Source organism: Nannobrachium achirus, assembly GCF_963921795.1.
Source record: "Nannobrachium achirus genome assembly, chromosome: 15".
NCBI lineage: Eukaryota > Metazoa > Chordata > Actinopteri > Myctophiformes > Myctophidae > Nannobrachium > Nannobrachium achirus.
Genome location: NC_137822.1, coordinates 53,402,775 through 53,425,353, shown reverse-complemented (window position 1 = coordinate 53,425,353; position 22,579 = coordinate 53,402,775). Strand labels below are relative to the sequence as shown.

The 22,579-nt window shown below is 48.9% G+C and overlaps 1 protein-coding gene across 1 annotated transcript in view; it reads right to left on the bottom strand.

Annotated features, from left to right (window-relative positions):
* Nucleotides 1–975: 975 nt before the first annotated feature.
* apc (APC regulator of WNT signaling pathway) overlaps nt 976–22,579 on the bottom strand; it is an 89,805-nt gene continuing 68,201 nt past the window's right edge. Inside the window, exons 19-27 of the mRNA XM_080743727.1 lie at nt 22,278–22,549; nt 19,862–20,236; nt 17,068–17,376; nt 16,320–16,505; nt 14,579–15,577; nt 13,058–13,538; nt 11,665–12,374; nt 7,223–7,858; nt 976–6,353 (exon numbers count right to left, since the gene is read on the bottom strand). Of these exons, the coding sequence (XP_080599853.1) occupies nt 4,041–6,353; nt 7,223–7,858; nt 11,665–12,374; nt 13,058–13,538; nt 14,579–15,577; nt 16,320–16,505; nt 17,068–17,376; nt 19,862–20,236; nt 22,278–22,549 (6,281 nt within the window). The 3' untranslated portion in view covers nt 976–4,040. The remainder of the gene's footprint in view (nt 6,354–7,222; nt 7,859–11,664; nt 12,375–13,057; nt 13,539–14,578; nt 15,578–16,319; nt 16,506–17,067; nt 17,377–19,861; nt 20,237–22,277; nt 22,550–22,579) is intronic.

The window sequence follows — 22,579 nt, the reverse complement described above, 5'->3', positions numbered from 1 at the left end:
ATAGCACCACCAGGTGGCTGTACTTATGTAAAACACATTATTTGATATTACTCCTTCAGAATCTATAAATCAAGCAAATCAGTACACAGTATCTCTATAGTGATGTGCTCAAGACGGATTTGTCTGATATTTCATATTCTATCCTGATTGCCTAACATTGGATTCCAAAGATTGCAGGATTGGTCCGTTCCGTTTAGAGGAAAATGTCTCAAATCATAAACACAGCCTGCGATTTGTGTGAAATTGTGCATGCACATTCCTAGGTCAAGGAACAAATGCCACCGTTTTCACATGGCAGGTCGACTTTTGCTTAACACATTTTTTGGAATCATGCATGCAATGAAACGCCCAAGAACAAACACATGGCACCCTTTTCACACTGGCCTATTATAGTGCTACCAGGAGGCCACAATAACCTGACCTGGTGGAGACCTGTGCTCGGAAGAGCTCTGCTTCTAGTTAACTTTGAAATCATTTGTAGGTTTTGAAATATTTAACTTTAAGCGCCCTATGCATTGTCAATGGGAAAAAATACAAACTTTGGCAGGCAGTACAACGAGAAACTCCATCCAAACTTTAAAATATGCATCTCACTGTGGATCTTTGCCTGAACACAAATCTTTGAAATGATTTAGTTTTAGAAATATACTCCTTTAAAAGTTCAGCGCTTTTTATCCATTTTATTTTATACTACCGAGTGCAGACCAGTGGTTCCCACAAAGAGGCCAAAGAGGTTTGATGTTTCCCCACAAACTAGTGAAAATAGATGATCTACACGGTCACAACACTTCGATCTGCTATTTTCACTACTACTTAAAAGTGTGTAGATAATTAATATGCTTGTAGCAATAGCATCCTCATTTGCATCTTTAGAAATAAATGTTTCCAAGCAATCAATCAACGACTCAACCAACCAGCCTTTATTTAAAACTCAACGTTTATTAATTCAACCACCACTTTTATTTATTTGTACATTTGGTAAAACGGACTCACCATTTATTCATTTTAAAATTGCGTTAAAATTAGCAAAACAGGGAAAAAAATGTGATACTTTTTGTTATTCCTTTTTTTTTTTGGCAAAAAACAAAAACAGAAAAACCAAGTCAGTTCCTTTTTTTTTCCTAATCTCATGCAACGGCGTGTCCAGAGTCCTTTTGACCGGGGTGGCCCAAGTGAGGCACTGACTTATGTATGCAGGGTGGAATGAAGTACGAGTGCATGTGCATACGGAGGCGCACGGACATAAGCGGACACATGCGTCGCATTATCACAATTTCCTTGTCTCCACGACCCATTTCTACTTTAATTACTAACATTACAGTGTCTTACATTCCTGTGTTTCAAGTTTCAAGTTCGTAAATATGCTCTGAATCAGGTTTCATAGTGCGCCGATTTCAGAGAGCTCTGGTGTTGACGTTATGGAGTGTTCCGTCGTGTCAATTTTACGAACAGTCAAGTCGATTACTCGACGATGCCATTTTCCATCTTTTGAAATTCATTCAAAATGAACGTAAAGTCATTCCATCTACACACATAATTACAACCTGTTACACGTACTGCATTGTAGATTAGCATGTTTGAAACTCTAGTCTAGACGACCAAAGCCACAACCATCACATTTTTTGCAACAATTTCATCCGTCACTGTTCTCACAAAATGTTCAGACGCACGTCGTGACAACTGGCTTTTTTCACTCAAGAGTGGTCATTGTGTGCTGCTCCAGAGGAGCGCAACTGTCCAGATTCCAGGGGTGGCCACCCCTCGGACACACCACTGCTCTTATGTGCTTGGTGAATTTCGACAGTGATCGAGAGAGACAGACAGAGAGAGACAAAGTGTGTAACGAGTGTTTACGGAAGAATTCCGAAACTTTTATACGAGCAATAAGTTATTTTTTTTTTACAAGTGATTATTTTTAATTCTACGTTAATGTCGTTTTTTTTTTCTTCTTCTCCTGCAATTGTTAGCTTTAGCCTAGCATAGCGTGCGTTCAATACGACTTTTCGGGTCTACCATATGAATACTTTCAGGATATATCAAAAACAAAACGCTAAAGTTCTGCCCCTCCTCCGCAAAATGGCAGTAACCACTTCCTGCTTCGTCTTTAAGAAAAAAAAAGATTGTGGGATTTCACCTCAAATTCAGAACAATTCATGCCCGAAAATGAGACTCCATATTCGTACTTAGGATAATTATTTTTTCTCGGGTGGTTACTGCTCTTTGGCCTTGACGAGGGGGTGGTGGGGGTAGCTACTATTCCTACTGTTGCTGTTGAACTCTGGGTAAATTACAGAAGAGGGTGTTTTTAAGCTGAAAACCTTTTTTTTTACAGACGTTAGACAAATTTTGGCTTCATTAAGAGAGACAGTAAAGTGACTGAAAACAAGGCAGCGGATACGATCGACCGTTTAGGCGGAAGGATTTCATCGACAAACAATGACTAGTCTAGAGTGATGTGCACAGGGGCGTCACACCAAATTCTGGGCCCTGGGTACAAGGATTCACTGCGGGCCCCCCATGAATGTTAACTATTGAAAAAAAGCAGATATACGAGTGCCGCGCTGTGAGCTTGTAGATCTGCTATTTTTGAAAAATCGTGAAAATGTGTGCCAAGAAACCTATGTTTCCATGTCAGTGATGCTCAAACTTTTTCATGTGAAGGACCCCCCATCTCAAAATATTTAGTTCCAGGGACCCCCCAGAAGCAACATTTTAGTAACAAATGTTCACTTAAGATTTGCGCCCATTTTCACGACTTTTCAAAAATAGCAGATCTACAAGCTCGCAGCGCGCTGTGAGCTTGTATATCTGCTATATTTCAATAGCTAAAGTTACTAGGGCCCCTCCACCTTGGGCCCTGGTAACTCAGTCCCACTTTCCTACCCCTTGTGACGCCCCTGGATGTGCAACTCAAGTGGGATCTAAGCTAGCAAGTACATAAGATTTTTAGGATTGTTCCAATAACACTACGAATTAATGCCGAGAAAACAGGAAACGCCGGACTAAGTCGGAAAATAAATTAATGTCGGAATATTGGCCACTCCAAAAGCGAAATCCTTCCCCCGCCATGCGGCATAATATTTCTTCTTTTCTTCATATCTATTTACACGAGACGTTAAGATGCAGCGCTGAACTAGCTGGCCCGTGCCCATGGTGACGCGTGTTCCAAAAAACTACGCGAAACAAAAACAAAAAAAGACACACGTTTCAGCCTGGGTTTCTTGGGGTCTTCTTACGAAGAAAAAGAAGAGGAGAAAGACAGTGAGAGACTGCTGTTGGGGGTGGGGTGGGGGGGGGGGGGGGTTCTAACCTTTTGGGAGGCCACATGCAGAAAAGGGGAGGTGGGGCTTTATATATATATATATATATAATATACACATACATACACACGCACGCACACACACACACGCACGCACGCACACACACACACACACACACACACACACACAGGACCCCCGTTGCAGAAAGTGAGCTCAGAGAGGGAGTGAGAGAGATGGGGGACAGAGAGGGAGGAGTAGTGGGAGAGTTGTGGTTTTAAATAAGTTCAATGTCTGTACAGCAAACGATTCCCATGTTCGGGTCCGCATAAATATTGCTCGCTTTTTTTTTTTTTTTCTTGCTTTTTTCTTCCTTTTTTACATGGATGAGGAACTCCATTCCTGTCCAAAAGTTCCTCCCTCGGCCCAAATTCATCCCCCTCCCGGCAAGGCATTGATTGGCTGCCCGTTTTATGCATATTCACACGTCAAACAGTTCCGTCTTCCGGGGAGGGGTCCGATGAAAGTAACGGGAAACAAAATCCCAACATGAGCACAATGGAAGGTCTTCTGTGTTTTGACGATAATTAATAACCGACGATATTCCATCTTAGTGTTGTTTTTAAAATAGAATAACAATGAGGAGGAGGAGGAGTGAGATGACAGGTCGTTAGGGAACGCCCTTTGGCGGACGGAGCGTCAATAAAACCTAAATAAATAATGGAATCCTCTCACTGCAAAGCTTCCCCTCTCCTACAAACCTCCTCTCTCTCTCCCCGTGACTCAAACCGACGTCACGATGTACGAGCCGCTCTCCCCTCCCGCCACCGTCTCCGCTCCGCCGCCCCCTCCTCCCTTGTCTCCTCCGCCGCCGCTTCCCCCCTTCTCGCCCGCGTCCCGCTTCTTACCGCCGCCCACGTTGATGGGCGTGGGGATCTGCGAGGGGCGACCGCCGGCGCTCTGCGGGAGGCCGTCGCCTCCCGCCGCCGCCGCTGCTGCTGCTGCTGTGGCGGCGGCGGAGGCGGCTCCGCCCCTCCGGGGGCTCGGCGTGTAGTTGAAGGGGCTCACCCGCGCGGCCAGGAGGGTCTGAGCGCCGGGAGGGTTGGAGCGCTGCTGCTGCTGCTGCTGCTGCGTCTGTGGCTGCGGATCCGAGACGATGCAGGGGTTGCTCCGCGCCAGCCGGCGCCGCTCCGACAGCACGTGGTTGAGGTTGGTCTCCGAGGAGGAGGACGAGACGCCGTCGATGACCGGCGGGGCGTTGCCCGCGGCGCCGGCCCCCCCGCCCGGGGTGGAGCGCGGCTTGTTGACGGGGCAGTCCTCGATGCGGACCCACACGTCCTCCTGGTTGGACGAGGACGTGTCCATGGGCGACGGCGACGAGGAGGCGGCGGCGTGGGTGACGGTCCGCGTCCGCCGCCGCCACGTGCCCTTCCGCTGCTTCTTGCGCTCCTCCTCCTCCTCGCTCCGCACACCGCGCTCGCTCGACTCGCTGGACGCCGACAGGATGGACGAGGCGCTGCCGGCGCGCTTCCACGTGCCCACGCGGGGGAGCGAGGACGTGGTGGAGGACGGGTTGTGGCCGGCGCCGGCGGCACTTCCTCCTCCTCCTCCTCCCCCCCTGCCTCGTCCCTCCCTCTTCCAGGTTCCCGCCAGGGGCCGCGGGCGGGGGGAGGGGCTCTCCGAGTGCGAGCGGCTGGGATCGTCTCCCCCGCCGCCGCCGCCTCCCCTCCTGCTGGCCGGTTTCTCCTGACCGGACGCCGCGGACGACGAGGGCTTGGCCCCCGGGAGCGGCGGCTGCTGCTGATTGGACGAGGAGGAGACGGGGGACATGTCGGGGAGGGAGGGGCTGGAGGAGAGCGACTCCACGGAGGCCGACTCCTCCAGCTTCCTCTTCAGCGTGGGGCTGGGCGCCTCCTTGATGAAGGTGGACTGGCGTACCAGGCCGGGCGGTTTGTCCGAGCGCTCCGAGGAAGACGCAGCGCCCGAGGAGCCGGCGGAGGACGACTTCCTGGGCCCTCCGGAGGCGGCGGCGCCTCCTCCTCCCAGAGCCTTGGAGGAGGACTCGCTGCGCGGGATCCCGCTGCAGGAGGAGTTGGAGGAGGAGGTGGTGGTGATGGAGGGGGAGGAGGTCTGGCGGGCGGGGGAGACGCGGGGCCCGGAGGAGGAAGAGGAGGACAGGGCCTTGACGGAGGAGGAGGCCGCCCCCGGGGAGGCGGTGCGGGGGAGGTGGGAGGAGGAGAGCTTGGAGGCCGGGGAGGAGGTGGAGGTGGGCGGGGTCAGGAGGCTGTGGTTCCTCCCCGGGGAGGCCGAGGAAGAGGAGGCAGGTCGGAGCCCGGCCTTGCCGGGTCCGGGTCCGGGCATGGGCTTCACGGCGCGCAGGGCGTTCTGATTGGTCGGGGCGCCACCACCGGAGGAGGAGAGAGCGGGAGGCGCCTGCTTGACGGGGAGCTTCTTCTGGACCGGGGAGGTGCTGGGCGAGGAGCTCCGGCCTCCTCCTGCTCCGCCGATGCCGCCGGGGAGGTGGACGTTGCTCCGGCCGCGCGGCCCCAGCAGGGAGGGAGGAGCGGCGGCGGCGGGATCCCGGGGCCGGCCGGTGATCAGGCTCCGGTAGACCTTCTTCCCTCCCTTCACGGCCGCCGCGGCGGCTTCCTTCTCCTCGGCGCGCCGGGCCTCCAGGGAGCTCCGCTCCCCCGGTTTCAGGATGCGGGGGCCTCCTCCCGCCGACGCCGGACCTCCAGGAACAACGGAGGCAACGCCAGCCGCGCTTCCCGTGTTAGGAGGAGCGGCGGGACTTGGCGCGGGCAAAGACGAGGGCAGCAGCGGCGGCTTGGAGGACTTCTCCTGTTTGTTGTTGTTGCCGTTGGCCATGGCGGAGGAGGGCAGGTGGAAGGGAGAGCCGATGGAGGAGCGCAGGGAGAGCACCGAGTCGGAGTCCTCGTCGGAGGAGGAGACGGAGTCGGTGAAGGAGCGGTGGGACAGGCTGCGGGGCTGCGCCGTGGCCGCCTGGTGCAGGCTGCACACCACGGAGTTGGCCCCCTCCTGGATGGCCTTCCAGTCCAACGCCTCCTCACCCTCCTCGTCCTCGTCCTCACGCACCTGGGGAGTGGGGATGCAAATTATCGATTCGTTCATTTAACTATAAAGATTTGCACAAATGTTCAAAATTTTTTTTAAATAGCAGATATACGAGCTGGCATGTGAGCTTGTATATCTGCTATTTTTTTATTTAAGCCTGAAAAGTAGGCCTAAAAATTACTTCTAAATCCAAGCGGCTTTCCGAAAAACACATGTTTCTCAGTCAGTGGTTCTCAAACTTGAACTTTCATGTCAAGGACCCCATCTGAAAATATTTAGTTCCGGGGACCAGGAGAAAGACGCACATATCTGCTATTTTTTAATAGTTAAAGCACGAAATAATAAATAATGGTTAAAGTGGTGACACAGATATGCATACCCGCCCGGTCTAAATGGGTTAATTAATTAATTGAAAGTTGATAACCTTATTAACCGATTAATTGATAAGCAGCGCTTTTTTAGGACCAAAAGGAAAATCCTTGTCCAAGACCAAAAATGAGTGCTGAAATATAATTGCCTTGATGTATATAATAATTTAGTGCCACGGTATGTTATAGATTTTTTCTTATTTCGGAGGCTCGGAGTAAAAGTAATCTGAGTGAATGTAATCTGAGTACTTTCTTTCACTCAGAACAGAAAAAATTAAAAAATCAGTTATTTTGTAACGGCCGGTAGAGAAGGGCTTGTTTTAAACATGAACGTGACCTGGAGTTAGATTACGCGATAAATCCACATTTGTGAATCTCATAACACTGGCCTGTATTGGGAAACCGTATTTCCTGATCACGTTATCTCCCGTTGCATTCTGGGAATTGGAGTGTTTCCCTTCAGCCTCCAATAATTTCTAAACGGCTATTAATCCATTTTAGATGAACCGTCAACCTCCCTACCTCCAGGTGCTCCTGGGTCTCCTCCTCCTGAGGCGCGTCTTCCTCCTCCTCCGCCGTCTGCGTCTCCTCGTCGCCTTCCTCCTCCGCCGCCTCCTCTTCCTCCTCTTCAGCCGCACGGAGGACCTCCTCCTCCTCGGGCTGCTCCTCCTCCTCCGCCTCACCGCCGTCGTCCCCGAGAGCTCGCTGGGCCTCCTTCTCCGCGTCCTCCTCCTTACCCGAGCCTCCGGGAGCGCCCCGGGGGGCCGAGGCGCTCTCGGAGGCACGGGTAAGGGCGTGGTTGTTGGACGGCGCCGCCGCCGCCTTGCTGTTGGTCTTCTTCTTCTTCTTGGGCATGGCCGAGGAGATGCACTCCTGCAGCAGGTCGTCCTCGGAGTCCACCACGCTCAGCGACGACAGCGAGGAGTTGCGCGAGAAGCAGACGGGCGTGTCCTCCACGTGGAAGGCCCGCGGGGCGTACGCCGAGGAGGGAGGCGGAGCCTGGCCCTCCGTCGTCTGGCAGGAGGAGGAGGCGGGGGGAGCAGGAGCAGGGGGAGGAGCCAGGGCGGAAGGAGGCGGGGAAGGAGGCGATCGGGGAGAGGAGGGGGAGGCTCGGTCCGCCTCCCTTGCCGTCGGCCCGCTGGGCCCGGGCGATGCCTCCTTCAAATCAAAAAACAAAACCAAACGTCACGATTATGACATTTTACATGGCGATTAATTGTCACTCAAATAATTGCGATTAACGATTTAATTGTGGGCTCGCCTGTAAGGCACACTTTAGATAGTCATTATTTGAGTCAGTCAGTCAGACAGTTCTCCTCAAAACTACTTCGGTTCCTTTCTACTCCTACATACTTAGTGAGAAAATGAAAATAAAAACATCAATGTGTTCAGTTTACAGTGGCGAAGTGTGCTATTATTTTCTATAGCAATCGGCCAAATGGTGGCGCTGTAGGAAGCCTTCGAAAGTGCGAACTTTGAACAGGTATAGCTCATGCTGTGTTTGAGGTACAGCCATGAAACCTGTATACACTTATGCGTCTCCTCATGCCGAACAACTTTTACCCTCTGACCTTTGACCTCTGACCTTTAGGTCTCCCACAATTTGGAATTATATGAAAAACAGTAAAAATCTATCTCCTCCTGGGTTTTTTTCGTTACGCGCACGAAACTTTTTTCACATGAACTTTGGACCAATACGGTCAAACTGTCTGGTCGGATTTCTTTTAAAGTGAAATATATTTTTTTAATAATTCAATCAATATTGCGGTTTTATGCAAATTATTCTTCGGCCTCTAAATCATACATGCAACGTTACACGTTCATGGCATTTGGCAAAGATGTGGAGGGTTAGTCAAAGTATCACTGAAACCAATTTTATTCCAATCGGCCAAAGGGGGGCGCTATACGAAGCGTTTGAAAATTCAAACTTCAAACGGGCATAAGTCATGACTCGTTTCGTTTGAAGACATGCAACTTGTTACACGCGTGCTTTGACTCGAGCGGAAGACATCTATGTCGTTGTTAAGTAAGCTCCGCCCTTAGATTTTCCGCCATTTTGAGCAGTTTGTAAAACGCGTAAACCCGCTTATATTCTGGAATTTTCGCTCCACGTGCACAAAACTTTTTTTACGTGAACTTTGAACCGATATCTAAAGATCTGTCAAATCGGATTTCTTTAAAATTGAAACATGCTTTTTAAAATAAATTCAATGAATATTGCATAAACTGCAAATTATTCTTCTGCCTCTAAATCATACATGCAAAGTAACATGTTCATGGCATTTGGCAAAGATGTAGAGTGTTAGTCCAAATATCACTAAAACCAATCTTACCCCAATTGGCCAAAGGGGGGCGCTATATCATTTTGAGCAGTTTGTGAAACGCTTAAACCCGTTAGGATTTTTTTTTGCAATTTGCATGAAACATTCTACACACAATCTAAGGACCTTTATCTAATATGCCTATGAAGTGCACACACACGAAAAAAATAAAATAATAATGAATATAGCTGCAAGCAGCGATAAAGTGGCCAAAGCCAAAAACACCTCAAATCATGAACACAGCCTGCAATGTGCGTGAAATCTTGCAAGCACATTCCCAATAGGTCAAGGAACAGATACCACCCTTCTTACATTGGCCTGTTATAGCGCCACCAGCGGGTCAACTTTTGCACAACACATTTTTGGAACAAAATGGACCAATCTTTGACGTCAGTAACGTCAAAGAGAGCACTGCCTGCGATCTTGACATTTTGTACTTTTATAGCCATTGTTTTCTGGCTTGAAGCGAGCCCACAATTGTTTCGAAGGAACAATATTTTTCTAGTTGTGTATTTGTCGTTGACAGTTGCATTTCTGTTTGGCTTGTAGGCTTTGCACCTGCCAGATATGACACATAACCTCAATATACAAAGAAATTAAAGACATATTTGACAACTTTATACTTAAAAAAGAATATTAGTAGTGGCCGAAATAGCCGATCTACAAGCTCACATGGCGTCATGATGAGACGCATTGTGAGCTTGTATATTGGCTTTTTCCACTACTTTTTGAAAGTGTTTGAAACTATATTAACATTTCTCAACATGGAAACGATTATGACGATTATGCAAAATAATTGCGATTACCTCAAATAATTGCGATTAGACGATTATGTAATAACTGTGACAGCCCTATTTGTAGAGCGCATTTACAACGGCCCGAAGCTGACCAAAGTTCTGAACGTGGTCAAAACGAAGCAATTCAGAGCATCAATAAAGGAACAAACTGGACTCTGTCGAGGTGTCAACTTGCGCCTTGTGCACAAGTAGGCCATGTAGTCCATGGGCCATACGAGATGTCGTTATCCGAAAGGTGGCAAAGGTTACCATGCATTTTTGAAAAGCTCTAGATCATATTTTGGTATGATAACGGCCCCCACAAAAGTGTGAAAAGTGATGACTCATCACTTTTCATCACATCACTAAACCATAGTCTTGTCTGTTTTTAGCCCAAGAAATGTTTGCTTGCAATGGATTCAGAATCATGAAAAAACCCTAGTTTGACCCCTCATATGCTACTTAAAGCAGATTATTTTTTTGCTTTTTCCACCCTGTATATTAAGTTAAAGGAGCTATAGTCAACTTTTTCTTGAAAAACGGATGCTAAAATAAAAATAATTTTATGAAAAAATATGCTTCATACATGCGTTTCTGTTCAAAAATGTCCACAAAAAGCGTAAAATAATGATAAAATAATAATTTGGTCAATTGTCAGGCTGACACTTTGTTTACATCCTAGTCTATTCTTTTATATGGATTGATAGGATGTAAACAAAGTGTCAGCCTGACAATTGCCAACATTATTATTTTATAATTATTTTACGCTTTTTGTGGACATCTTTGAACAGAAACACATTATATGAAACTTTTTTTTTTATAACATATTTTTGAACATTATTTTTAATTTAGCATCCATTTTTCAAGAAAAAGTTGACTATAGCTCCTTTAATGGGACACCAACTCTAGCGGCTGATAACACCAATTTAGATGTGTCTCCAAATATATCTATAGAGCTTTTCAGAAATGCATGGTAACCTTTGCCACCTTTTGGATACCGACATCTCTATGGCCCATGGACTAATGTAGGGTTGTAGTACTTGCGCGCTCTGCTGGCACAAGTAACTAGCCCATTTAGGCCTAGAATTATTGACTGCTTTAACCAGTGAAAAATAGCAGATCTACAAGCTCACAGCGCGGGACACCGAGTGCCGCGCTGCGAGCTTGTAGATCTGCTATTTTTTTTTAAAGTCGTGAAAATGTGCGCAAATCTTTGAATATATGTATTTTCAAAGCGAATGTTTGTAACTCAAATTTTGCTTCTGGGTGGTCCCTGGAACTAGATATTTTGAGATGGGGGTCCGTGGCCAAATAAATATCATTTTGGGGGTCCTTCACATGAAAAATTATGAGAACCACTGACATAGTAGTCTCTCGAGAACAGACTAACTGAGCTCCAGTGAAGTGAAAAGGACCTTTTCTTTGACGATGACTGGCCAGATTGCTGACATAGAAACATTGGGTTTTTCAAAAAATCTTAGAAGGATTCAAAAGACACTTGTTCTTTTCAAATTTTCAAGATTTTTCAAAAATAGCAGATCTTCAAGCTCGCAGCGCGGCACTTGGTGCCGCGCTGTGAGCTTGTATATCTGCTATTTTTTTTAGATTTAAAGCATAAAATATTGCGTCATAATGTGTTCAGGCCTAAATGGGCTAGACTGTACTCTGTCGAGGTGCCAACTGTCGAGGTGCCACGGTGCACTTGCGGCCATGTATGGCCTACTTGTGCGCCAGCAGAGTGTGCAAGTACTGCGTTCGGTGTATCTGTCGCGTATCTGTTTTATACCAGGTCGCACTTGTTGATGGTGACGTCACCAAGAACGCTGGTCCCTGATTAATGTGACAGCCCTAGTAAGGATTTACAAACCTTGTTGTTGTTCTCCTGGTCGGGGTCGCTCAGGTGACAGGAGGAGGAGTAGAAGCGGGGTCCGTCCTCGCTCCCCTCCTCCCTGGCGGGCTGCTGCTGCTGCTGCTGGCGTCCGTCGGCCTTCTGGCCGCGCGTGTCCTCGTGCTCGTCCCTCTGGGGGGGCCTCCCCCCACGGCCACCCCCCTCGTCGTCCTCGTCCTCGTCGAAGTCCAGCGAGCTCAGCGAGTCGTTGCGCGAGAAGCAGCACGGCGTGCCCTCCACCGGCGTGTAGCGGTGCGGCGAGTCCAGGGAGAAGCCGGCCGACGGGTGGTGGTTCCGCTTGGCCCCCGGGGCGGGGGGAGGAGGGGGAGGGAGAGCCGAGGAGGGGGGAGCGTGAGCGTGAGGGTGGGTCGGCGGGGAGAGGTCGCGGCGAGGCCGCGTCATGGGCTTGACCGGCGAGGTGGGCTTGTTGCTCCGCCGCCGCTGCTCCTCCTCCTCGCGCGCCACCTGCCCCCGGTGGAAGGGCGGGTGGTGGGGGTGCTGGTGGTGGAGGAGGTGGTGGTGGTGTTGGGGGAGGGAGGAGGGGGTCTTCACGGGGAGGTGGGTGGTGTGGGCGTGGGAGGCGGGGGCAGGGCGGCCCTTGGGCATGGCGGCGCTGATGCACTCCGCCAGGATGTCCTCGCCGGCGGCCGCCTCGCTGTCCGGGCAGGGGCGGTGGGGGTGGGCGGGGCCTAGGGAAGGACGGACGCAAGGTTGTTATAGTTCAGTGCTTCTCAAACTTTCACGTTTCAAGGTCTCCCCTTAACTCTGACAGTGTACAAATGGAACCAAATGGACACGTTAGGGTTCATTTGGTTCCATTTGTACACTGTCAGAGTTACAGACTTGTATGTGTCAATTTAGACCCCCCTAAAGGAACCCACAGAGTCCTTGGAATCCACTTTGAGAACCACTGTTATAGTTGACGAAAACTAACAAAATAACAAAAACCTACATTTTAAAAAAAGAAGCAAAAAAATAATAAAGAAATAAATGATTTGAACTAAATAAAAACTACCGGTATATTAAAAAACAAAACTGATAACTACCTGAAACTGTATTATAAAATCAACTAAAACGAATTATTTAGGAAATGCCCTTTGGTTTAGTTCTTTCTCGTTACCAACATGAACTGAATATATATTTTTAAATGGTATCTTTTTTTTGATTGAGTTTGTATTATACAATAGGCCCACTTACTCTGACCTTTTTTTTAATCCTGCACTTGACAAATAACCCAAAGTAAAAACTAAAAACACTAAAACTAAACTACGCGTTGTCACAAGATTAAAGACGAATAAAAACAGGCAAACCCGCTCTAAAAACGAATTAAAACGAACTAAATCAGAAAAACAGTTGTCCAAACCAAACCCACCTTGGGAAGGGGGCGGCGGGAGCAGGCGCTCCTCGGTGCCCTCGGCCACGGCGTGCATGCGCTCGTTGGGCGGCGACTCGATGGTGAGGTCACTGAGCGACGAGGCCGCCGTGGAGAAGTTGAGCGGCGTGTCCTCCACGCAGTACACCCGGGGAAGCTCCTCCCCCGCAACCGCCGCCGAGGAGGAGGAGGGAGGGGTAGGGGCGGGCCCGCCTCGCGGGGGGAGGAGCTTGTAGACGGGGAGCTGGCTGGGCGGAGGCAGCTTGCGGGAGGAGGAGGACGACGACGACGCGTTGGCGGGCGGAGGAGCGGGCTTCTTTGGCTTCCGCGAGGAGCGCGTGGGCATCGCCGAGTTGATGCACGCCTCCAGGATCTCGATGTCGTCGCCGTCCGAGTCGTCCAGGAGGTGGTCGGGCTCCTGGAGGAGCGGGGGAGGAGGTGGGGGAGGCTGCGGCGGCTGGGGCGGCGGCTGGGCCGGAGCCTGCGTGTTGGTGGAATTCAGATCAGTCAATGATCAAAGAGAAAATGAGGATATGAGACAATGTATTATAGGTGGTGGTGGTCAGGTTTATGTATTCTGTCCATGGTATCATGGACAGAAGTACAGTTTAACACTCTACCACTGTCCAAAGTAGTTCTGCCCCGAGGCGACACCAGAATTAAAGGACAACTTTGTTTTTTTTACAACAAGGGTTCATATTTTAGATTGTAATGAGAGAAAAGAAAATATGAGTGTTAAAATGTTTTCATTTGCTTTGTTCTATTGTTTTATCGTGTTTACCGTGCTAAAATGTGGGGCATGCGTACGCATGGGGGCATGCGTACAAGTGGCTAAATATGTCTTTTTAGACACTATTTACAGTAACAACAAGGGTTTTTTACAACCCTTGTTGTAAAAAACTAAAGTTGTCCTTTAAACTGTGTGGCTCCAAGGCTTCTGGGACGAGCTGTACCATAACAAGATTAGGGATGTGACGATATGAAAATGTCATATCACAATTATTGTGTAAAAAGAAAAAAGAAAATCGCAATTTACGATATTATCGCGATAATCAAAATCCATTATCCTGGGGCAGAACATTTGCCAAAGAATTGCCGACGCGTTGTGAGCTTGTAGGTCGGTATTTTTTTTTGGCAAAGACATTTGAAAGAGAGTGAAAAAAAGACTATAGTGTACCTTTTACCAATCATAGAGGGTTTAAGTGGTACCGGATATGCAACTCAGCAAATAAAAGGTGAATTGATCCCAGTGCATGACGGAGGACGATATCACCATAAAGTAAATCTCCACGATACGATTATCGTGAGTGTTTTTTTATCACGATGTATCGTCCCATCCCTAAACAAGATAGGCTTTACCAAAACAATAGTTACTGAGGCCTACTGAAGGCCTCTCGACTCCTAACTATCAAGTATTAGCATCATCATAAAGACCTAGACATTAATATAATCAATGAACACATGATCTACCCTAATAACGTCACACATAATCATATCATGATAATACATAATCTACTACACCTGTCTCATCTCCTGGACGCGGAGAGGAGGAGGGGGCGGAGCCGCGGCCGCCGCGTGGGCCATCCGGTCGGCCTCGCGGGCCTGCTGCTGCGGCGTGCGGAGGCCCCCCGGGTCGCGGCGGATGAAGGGCTCGTCCAGGCTGAGCGCGCTCAGGCTGGAGGCGCGCGACAGGAAGCCGTCGGGCGTGCTCTCTGTGGCGAAGTGGAGCAGCGCGTCTCCCCCAGCGCCGCCCCGCCCCTCCTCCTCGTGGAGGAGCAGCAGGCGGGGCCCGCCGGCGCCGCCGCCTGCCGACAGCGGGGGCGACGACTCCCTCTCCTCGCGCTCGCCTCCCCGCTCGCCTCCCGCCGGCTTCTTGAGGCGGTCGGGGGCACCCGGCCTGGGCATGCCCTTGTGGCACACGGGGCGCGGGTCGCGGTAGCCCTCGGCGTGGTCCGCGTGCTGCGACTGGCCCTGCTGCGGGGCCCCCACGGGCGGCGAGGCGGGCCGCGGCGGGGGCGTCTTGGAGCGGCTGGGGGGCATGGTCTGCCCCGGGCTGTCGGGGAGGTCGCTGGGGCTGATGAGGCCGCTGCAGCAGCCGCCGCCCGCGCCGTCCTCCCCGTCGCCGCTCGACGGGATGGAGCTGGCGATGGAGTGCGTGCCGAAGCTCTCCAGCGAGCTGACCGAGGTGCAGCGGCTGAACATGAGCGGCGTCTCGTGCTCGATGTGGGCGGGCGGCGCCAGGGGAGTGGCCTGGGAGGACGCGGGAGGGCCGGCGGACGCCGACGGGTGGTGCGGCGGCGTCTGGGAGCCGGGGCTGGTCTTGTGGGGGAGGCCCAGGTGGGGGTGGCCGGAGCCGGGAGGAGGAGCAGCGTTGTGGTGGTGGTGGTGGCGCGCCTTCATCCGCCCGTGCTCCTTGGCCAGGGAGGAGGAGGAGGTGGGGCAGGGATGCGCGTTGTTGGCGCCGGCGCCGTCCTTCTGGGCGTGGGGACGGGCGGTCGGTTCGTCTCCATCCTCGTCCTCCTGCGAGAAGGGTTTTCACGACTTTTTTTCAAAAATAGCAGATCTACAAGCTCGCAGCGCGGCACTCGGTGCCGCGCTGTGAGCTTGTATATCTGCTATTTTTCACTGGTTAAAGCGTTCAATAATTCTAGACCTAAATGGTCACATTTCACATGTCACTATTATTATTATCTTTTACATGACGATTCATTGTCACTCAAATAATTGCGATTAACGATTTAATCGTGTTTTTTGTCGTTGACGATTACATTTCAGTTTGGCTTGTAGGCTTTGAAGTTGCACATGGCAAATATGACACATAACCTAAATATACAAAGAAATGACTTACATATTTGACAACTTTATAGAGATAACCGACAATCAAGCTCACAATGCGACGCGTTGAGCTTGAAGATCTGCTATTTCCACAATGTTTGAAAATGTTTGAAAACACACGATCAGTTTTCAACATGGAAACGATTATGACCATAGAGCGCATGCATAAAGTGAATGGCAAATCGAGTGGCAAAGTGAGTGGCAAAGTGAGTTTAACGTTGTTTAATGCAATCAGATAGGACTTTTCTGTTTGGATGTATGGGCTGTCAAGGCCAGAAAGTAGTTTTTTGCCACTCAGTAGGCGTTCCTGCATAACTTCAAGGTATGATGATGATGTCATGCGCATACCCTCTATTGTGACGAAATGGTCACGCTTATGTCAAACAATCACGACGAGGCGATTACTTAACAACGGCGACGGGCGTACCTGCGAGGAGAGCGAGGAGAGGCTGGAGCCCCGCGAGAAGCAGATGGGCGTGTCCTCCACGCAGTACGTCTGGAGGGTCTCCTGATTGGCCGCCGCCGGGCGGCCGGCGGCGCTGCTGCCCCGCACGGGGAGCGGCGGCGGCTGCTTGGGCCTCCGGGCCGACGAGACCTTGAGCGATGCCTCCTCCTTGGAGGTCAGGGACAAGGTTATTATAGTAAACGAAAACTAACTAAAAAACGAAAACCAGAATGGAAAAACATTTTAGTTAACTGAAATAAAAAAAAAATAATAATAAGCTTAAAAAAAAAAAAACTAAAATTAACTGAAACGGTATTGTGTGTTTACAAAACTAAATAAAATAAACTAAAATTACAGAGAAAATCTCCTTAGTTTTCGTCTTTTGTGGAAAAAATAAATACAAATAAAAAAACAGTTGGTGAGGTCAAAGAGAGAATTTGTATGTCTCAACATTTCTGCCACTCTCAAAAATATGTTTTGTTGATTTTCTTTATTAGACAATACTTTTTCCGGAGCTTTTTTAATCTCACCCCTGACAAATACCCCATATTATGTAAAAGACTAAAACTAACACTAAAACTAATGAAAACTAAACTAAAACTAAGCATTTTCAACAAAAAAAAAAAACGAAACAAAACTAGCAACCTCACTTTAAAAATGAATTAAAACTAACAAAACCTCGAAACTAATACAAATAAAAACTAATGGAAAAATCCCAAACTATTCTAACCTTGGTCAGGGACGCGCCGGAGGTGGCGGCGGTCGCCGCGGTGGGAGGCGGCGGCAGCTTGCCGCCGCGGAGGAACAGCTGGGGCTTCTGGGAAGAAGGCGCGTCGTCGCCCGAGCCGCCGCCACCGCCGTACTTGATGCTGTAGTCGATGGGCTGCGGGTTGGCGCTCTCGCGGCTCTCCTGGCGCTCCTCGGCGTAGCGCTCGCTGTAGTTGATGGGCTTGTCGTCGTCGCCGCCGTCGTCGAAGGAGGAGGCGGCCAGCGTCTGCGGGGAGGGCTTCTTGTTGGGGTCCGAGGACCTGAAGGGGGCCTGGGTGTATAGGGGTGAAAGGTGTCACTGATTAAAAGAAACGTATGGAATAGGTATGGGACGATATGAACATTTCATATCACGATTATTGTGACAAGAAATCGCGATTTACGATATTATCGCGATAATCAAAGTCCATTATCGTGGGGCGGAACATTTGCCAAAAAATAGCAGATCTTGCAACGCGTTGTGAGCTTGTAGATCGGCTATTTTTGGCAAAGACATTTGATAGAGAGTGAAAAAAGACTATACGTATGTACGTATATTATAAGTATATTATAAGTTATAAATACCTTTACCATTTATAGAGGGTTCAAATGGTACCGGATATGCAGCTCGGCAAATAAAAGGTGAATTGATCCCAGTCCATGACGGAGGACGATATCACGATAAATTAAATATCCACAATATGATTATCGTTAGTGTTTTTTATCACGATAAACGATAATATCGTGTATCGTCCCATCCCTAGTATGGAATGAAATTCTGTCCACAAATTTATCTTATTTCATCGTCATTTTATGGTCTTACATAATTGAACACATTACATTGAAGGACTACTTTTTTTTTTTTTTTCTTTTTTTACAACAGAGGTTCACGTTTTAGATTGTAATTGGAGAAAAGAAAAGAAGGATTTACTGATTTTAATTTCAGTGGGCGGGGGCATGTGTACATGTGGCTAAATATGTCTTTTTAGACACAACAAGCTTTGTTACTTTATTACTATTTACAGTAACACTACTGGACACCATAAGTCACATCTGCCCACGAGTCTACTACCACTGCTACCATTACCGTGTGTAACAGAGTCTCATTCCCAAGATGCACTGCATATTTACCGTACAATATTGTTACTGTGAATAGCAATAAAGAAATCGACGGGTTATTGTACGCATCTAAAAAATGCACATTTAGCCACTTGTTCCGCATGCCCCCACCCACTGAAATTAAAATTGCTAAAATGGCTAAAACGATATTAGTGAAAATATTTTAACACTCATCTTTTCTTTTCTCTAATTACAATCTGAAACAGGGGTCTTCAACGTTTTAGGGCCAAGGACCCTTTAGTTGAGAGAGAGATGAAGCAAGGACCCCCTCTACATATTGTATTTACTGTATGTGTGAGGCAGATTTTCATCGATTAGATCCATAGACTTGTTTGGCAGCACATCAGTTGGATTTGTGTTGATTTTTTCTTTTCAGACATTTAACCACTTAAATTATCAATGCTTAGTAAACTTGACATTTCACTCTGTACTTGGTCTGATCTTTTTTCACCTCTAAACCAAACTTATTCGCCGAAAATGTGTAGATCTGCAATATTTGTCTAAAGTTCTCCCCAGAATAGGAATGTGAGGGTTAAAAGCCCCCCTGTAGTAACTCTGAGGACCCCCTAGGGGTCTCGGACCCCCTTTTGAATACCCCCAGATCTAAAACATGAACCCTTGTTGTAAAACGTTGTCCTTTAATAACAGTGTAAACTTTAAAGGACAACTCCACCCTAAATCACTTCTAGGCTCATTTTCCAACTTATATTGATCCCAAAAGACTGTCCATGGGGTCTATTAGGCAGAAATGCCCCTGTTGTCCAGTTTCCCCAGCAGAATGCAGCAGCTGTCATAGCATAGAGTTGAGCCTATAGGCCTATCGCTATGACACTAAGGGGCTTTTTCCACCGGCAAAGAACCGGTTCCAGAACCAGTGCCGGTTCAACTTTCTTGGGAACCTTGGTTCGTTCTTCCAGAACCGGCACCGGCTTGCGTTTCCACCAGATTGTACCGGAGCCAAGGACTTGGCTCTGGAACCACAAAAACCAAGGATTTTGTGGTTCCCGTTCCGAACCAACTTTTACGGTTCGGAACCAACTCCGATTCTCGGTGGAAAAGCACAACTCTGGTTCATCCCATAGGCGGGAGGAAGAACCAGAACCGGTTCTTTGCCGGTGGAAAAGGCCCCTAATTGTTGTGGTCAAAAGTGTTTTATTTTTTCATGAATGTGTATTAGTTGTCATTACAAACACATCCATGCCTTGGTTGTCCCACACAAGCCACCACAATTTCATAAATAATGTTTTGGGGTGAGCATTCTTCACAAGTGCCAATCAAAGTGACTGTTCTGGCCAACCACAGGGCATCTTTTCCGGGACTTGGCAAAACACATAAAAGCCTAACATCTGTTTAGCAGAGTGTGATGGCTTGTGTGGGACAACGATGACAAATTCATGAAAAATAAAAACACTTTTGACCACAACAAATAGTGTAAAAGCGATAGGCTTATAGGCGCCACTCTATGCTATGAGAGCTGCTGGGTTCTGCTGGGGAAACTGGACGGGACAACAGGGGCATTTCTGCCTAATAGACCACATGGACAGTCCTTTTGGATCAATATAAGTAGAAAAATATAAGTAGGAAGTGATTTAGGGAGGAGTTGTCCTTTAAGGAACAAGAGGTTAATGGAATAACAGAAAGACGGTGTCGTTAAGCACCTGGATGTGGTACTTCCTCTTGAGCAGCGCCTTCTCCTCGCCCTCGCTGGCCGGCGTGGCGCCGCTGCCCCCGTTGTCCTGGTAGAGCGCGGGGCGGTAGCCGGGGCTCCCCGGCGCCCGCCCCGCAGGCGGCGCGGTCGCCCAGCGGTCGGCGGGGTCGCAGGTGGGGCTCTGGCGCCCCGAGTTGAGCTGCTCGTCAGAGTACTTGAGGCTGTAGTTGATGGGCGTGTCCAGCTCGGCGCCCTCGCCCGCCTCCATGTCGTGGTTGGCGCTGTGGATCTTGTGCGCCAGGTCGGCCGGGTACTTCCGGTAGGAGGCCGCGCAGCGGACGCCGCTCGAGGCGTTCGAGCCGGAGGACGCCGAGACCTCGTCGTCCTGGAGTTGATATAGAGCAATCGAACCCGTTAAAAGCTGGAACGTATCTTTGTCGCGGTAAATGGTAAATGGTGCATTTATATAGCGCTTTTATCCAAAGCGCTTTACAGAGATTGTGCATTACATTCACCCAGAGCAGTATAATCAGAGAGTGGTGTCACCGCGGGGTCAGAAACAGCGCTGGTCACGTGGTTCATTGTCACTTTACACCTCATAGACTTCAATGCATTTTGTAAACTTCCGGTTGGCCGTTTGTCACTATACGCCAATAGATGTGTGCGTAGAAGACCTGGCCCCATGAAGTGAACGGGAGTGACGCAACTCTCCATTCTAGGGCTCTGCATTCACCCATTCACGCACACATTCATACACCGGTGGCAGAGGAAACCATGCAAGGCACCAACCTGCTCACCGGGAGCAATGTGGGGTTCAGAGTCTTGCCCAAGGACCCTTCGACATTAACTCAGGGGAAGCCCGGATTCGAACTGGGAACCCTTCGGGAACCCTTCGTGCTCTAATAACGGTTTCTCTACCCCTGAGCTATGCCGCCCCGCGGTATATACAAGCTTGTAGACCTGCTATTCTTTTTTTAAATCATGACGATTCTTTGAATATTTTGACCCGATTCTATAAATATCTTCCAAATCCTTCTTCTAAATCAGTGGGTTCTCAAACTTTCTCAAAAATCGGCCTGATGGTGGCGCTAGAAGAGGGCCATGTGAGAAATGAGGAGGGGTGGAGGTTGTGATTTGTCATCCAAGGAGTGTGTGTGTGCAAAGTTTGGCATTGATAGGGCCAACGGTGGCAGAGATATGACTATAGGGCAAAAGTGTGACGTGACGGACAGACTGACAGCCGGTGGAGCTTTTCAAAGTAACAATAACTCTCTACCAGGGACGTGCAGAGAATGTTAGAGAGGCAGGGGATATCTTAACTCTCAAATACCGCGATAGAGTCGCGTTAGATTTTAACCACTTTAACCATTATTGTATGCTTTAACCTTAGAGAAATAGCAGATATACAAGCTCACAGCGCGGCTGCGAGCTTGTAGATCTGCTATTTTTTTTAAATCGTGAAAATGTGTGCAAGTCTATGAATATCTTTGACCCGATCTTTGACCCGACTTCTAAATCCTTCCTCTAAATCAGTGATTCTCAAACTTTTTCATGTCAAGGACCCCCAAAATTACAGGTATTTAGCCACGGACCCCCATCTCAAAATATGTTGTTCCAGGGACCCCCCAGAAGCAAATATTTGAGTTACAAATTTTTGCTTTTAAATAGATTTATTCAAAGACTTGCAAAGAAAAATATAGATTTTTCAAAAATAGCAGATCTACAAGCTCGCAGCGCGGCACTCGGTGCCGCGCTGTGAGCTTGTATATCTGCTATTTTTCAATGGTTAAAGTAGTCAATAATCCTAGGCCTAAATGGGTTAAAAAGTCCTGGAATAAATTCCTTACCAAAACATTTCTTCACCAATCTGTTTGTAAAGGTGTCTAGTAACACATCTCACAAAGACTGAAATCCAGTTTCCCTAGGAGAATCCGTTACAGCTGATTAAAGTTGGTGTCCCATTAAATTAACTATACAGGATAAAACACACCAAAATAAATATGCTTTGTGAGATGTGTTACTAGACACCTTTACAAACACATTGGCGAAGGACTTTTCTGGTAAGGAATTTATTCCAGGATATGACACTATTTCTTAAGATATCCCCCGACTATGGGGACCTCCAAGCTCACAACGCGTCACGCTGCGATGCGTTGTGAGCTTGGCTAATTTCGATGCTTGATTTCTTCACAGCGAGGGCAATTCTTTCAGCATAAGATGCTGCATTCAAGTTCAGGAGAGTTTGGACAAGGTAATTCTCTTGAACGCTGCCTTCGGGTATGGCATGGAAAGAAAGCATTTGCCTTTCTTTCACCATAGTAAAAACGTCATGGTCTAGAGAGGGCACTTTGTAAAGACGGGGGAAAAGGGAAGGGGCTCGAGCCCCCTTTGATGTCTGTGTGTGCACGTGCCTGCTCTCTACCCACCTTGTGCGGCAGGTCCGAGGGGTACTTCCTGTACCCGCGGCGACTCCCCGACGTAGAGCCCGCGTCGTCGTCTTCCGAGTAGTTGGAGTCGGCGGCCGCCGCCCGCTCCCGCCGGCCGTAGCCGTCGGCACTCGTGACGCTGTTGAGGCTGTCGCTGGAGGCGCGGGCGTACGCGGAGGTCACGGCCACTGGCGGAGGCGGAGCTCTGGTCTGGTCGGGCGGAGCGCCGCGCTTGGCGTCGGGGTCCATGTGGAAGGCTCCCGCGCCTAGAGCTGTCGCGGTCACACATTTAAACTGACTTG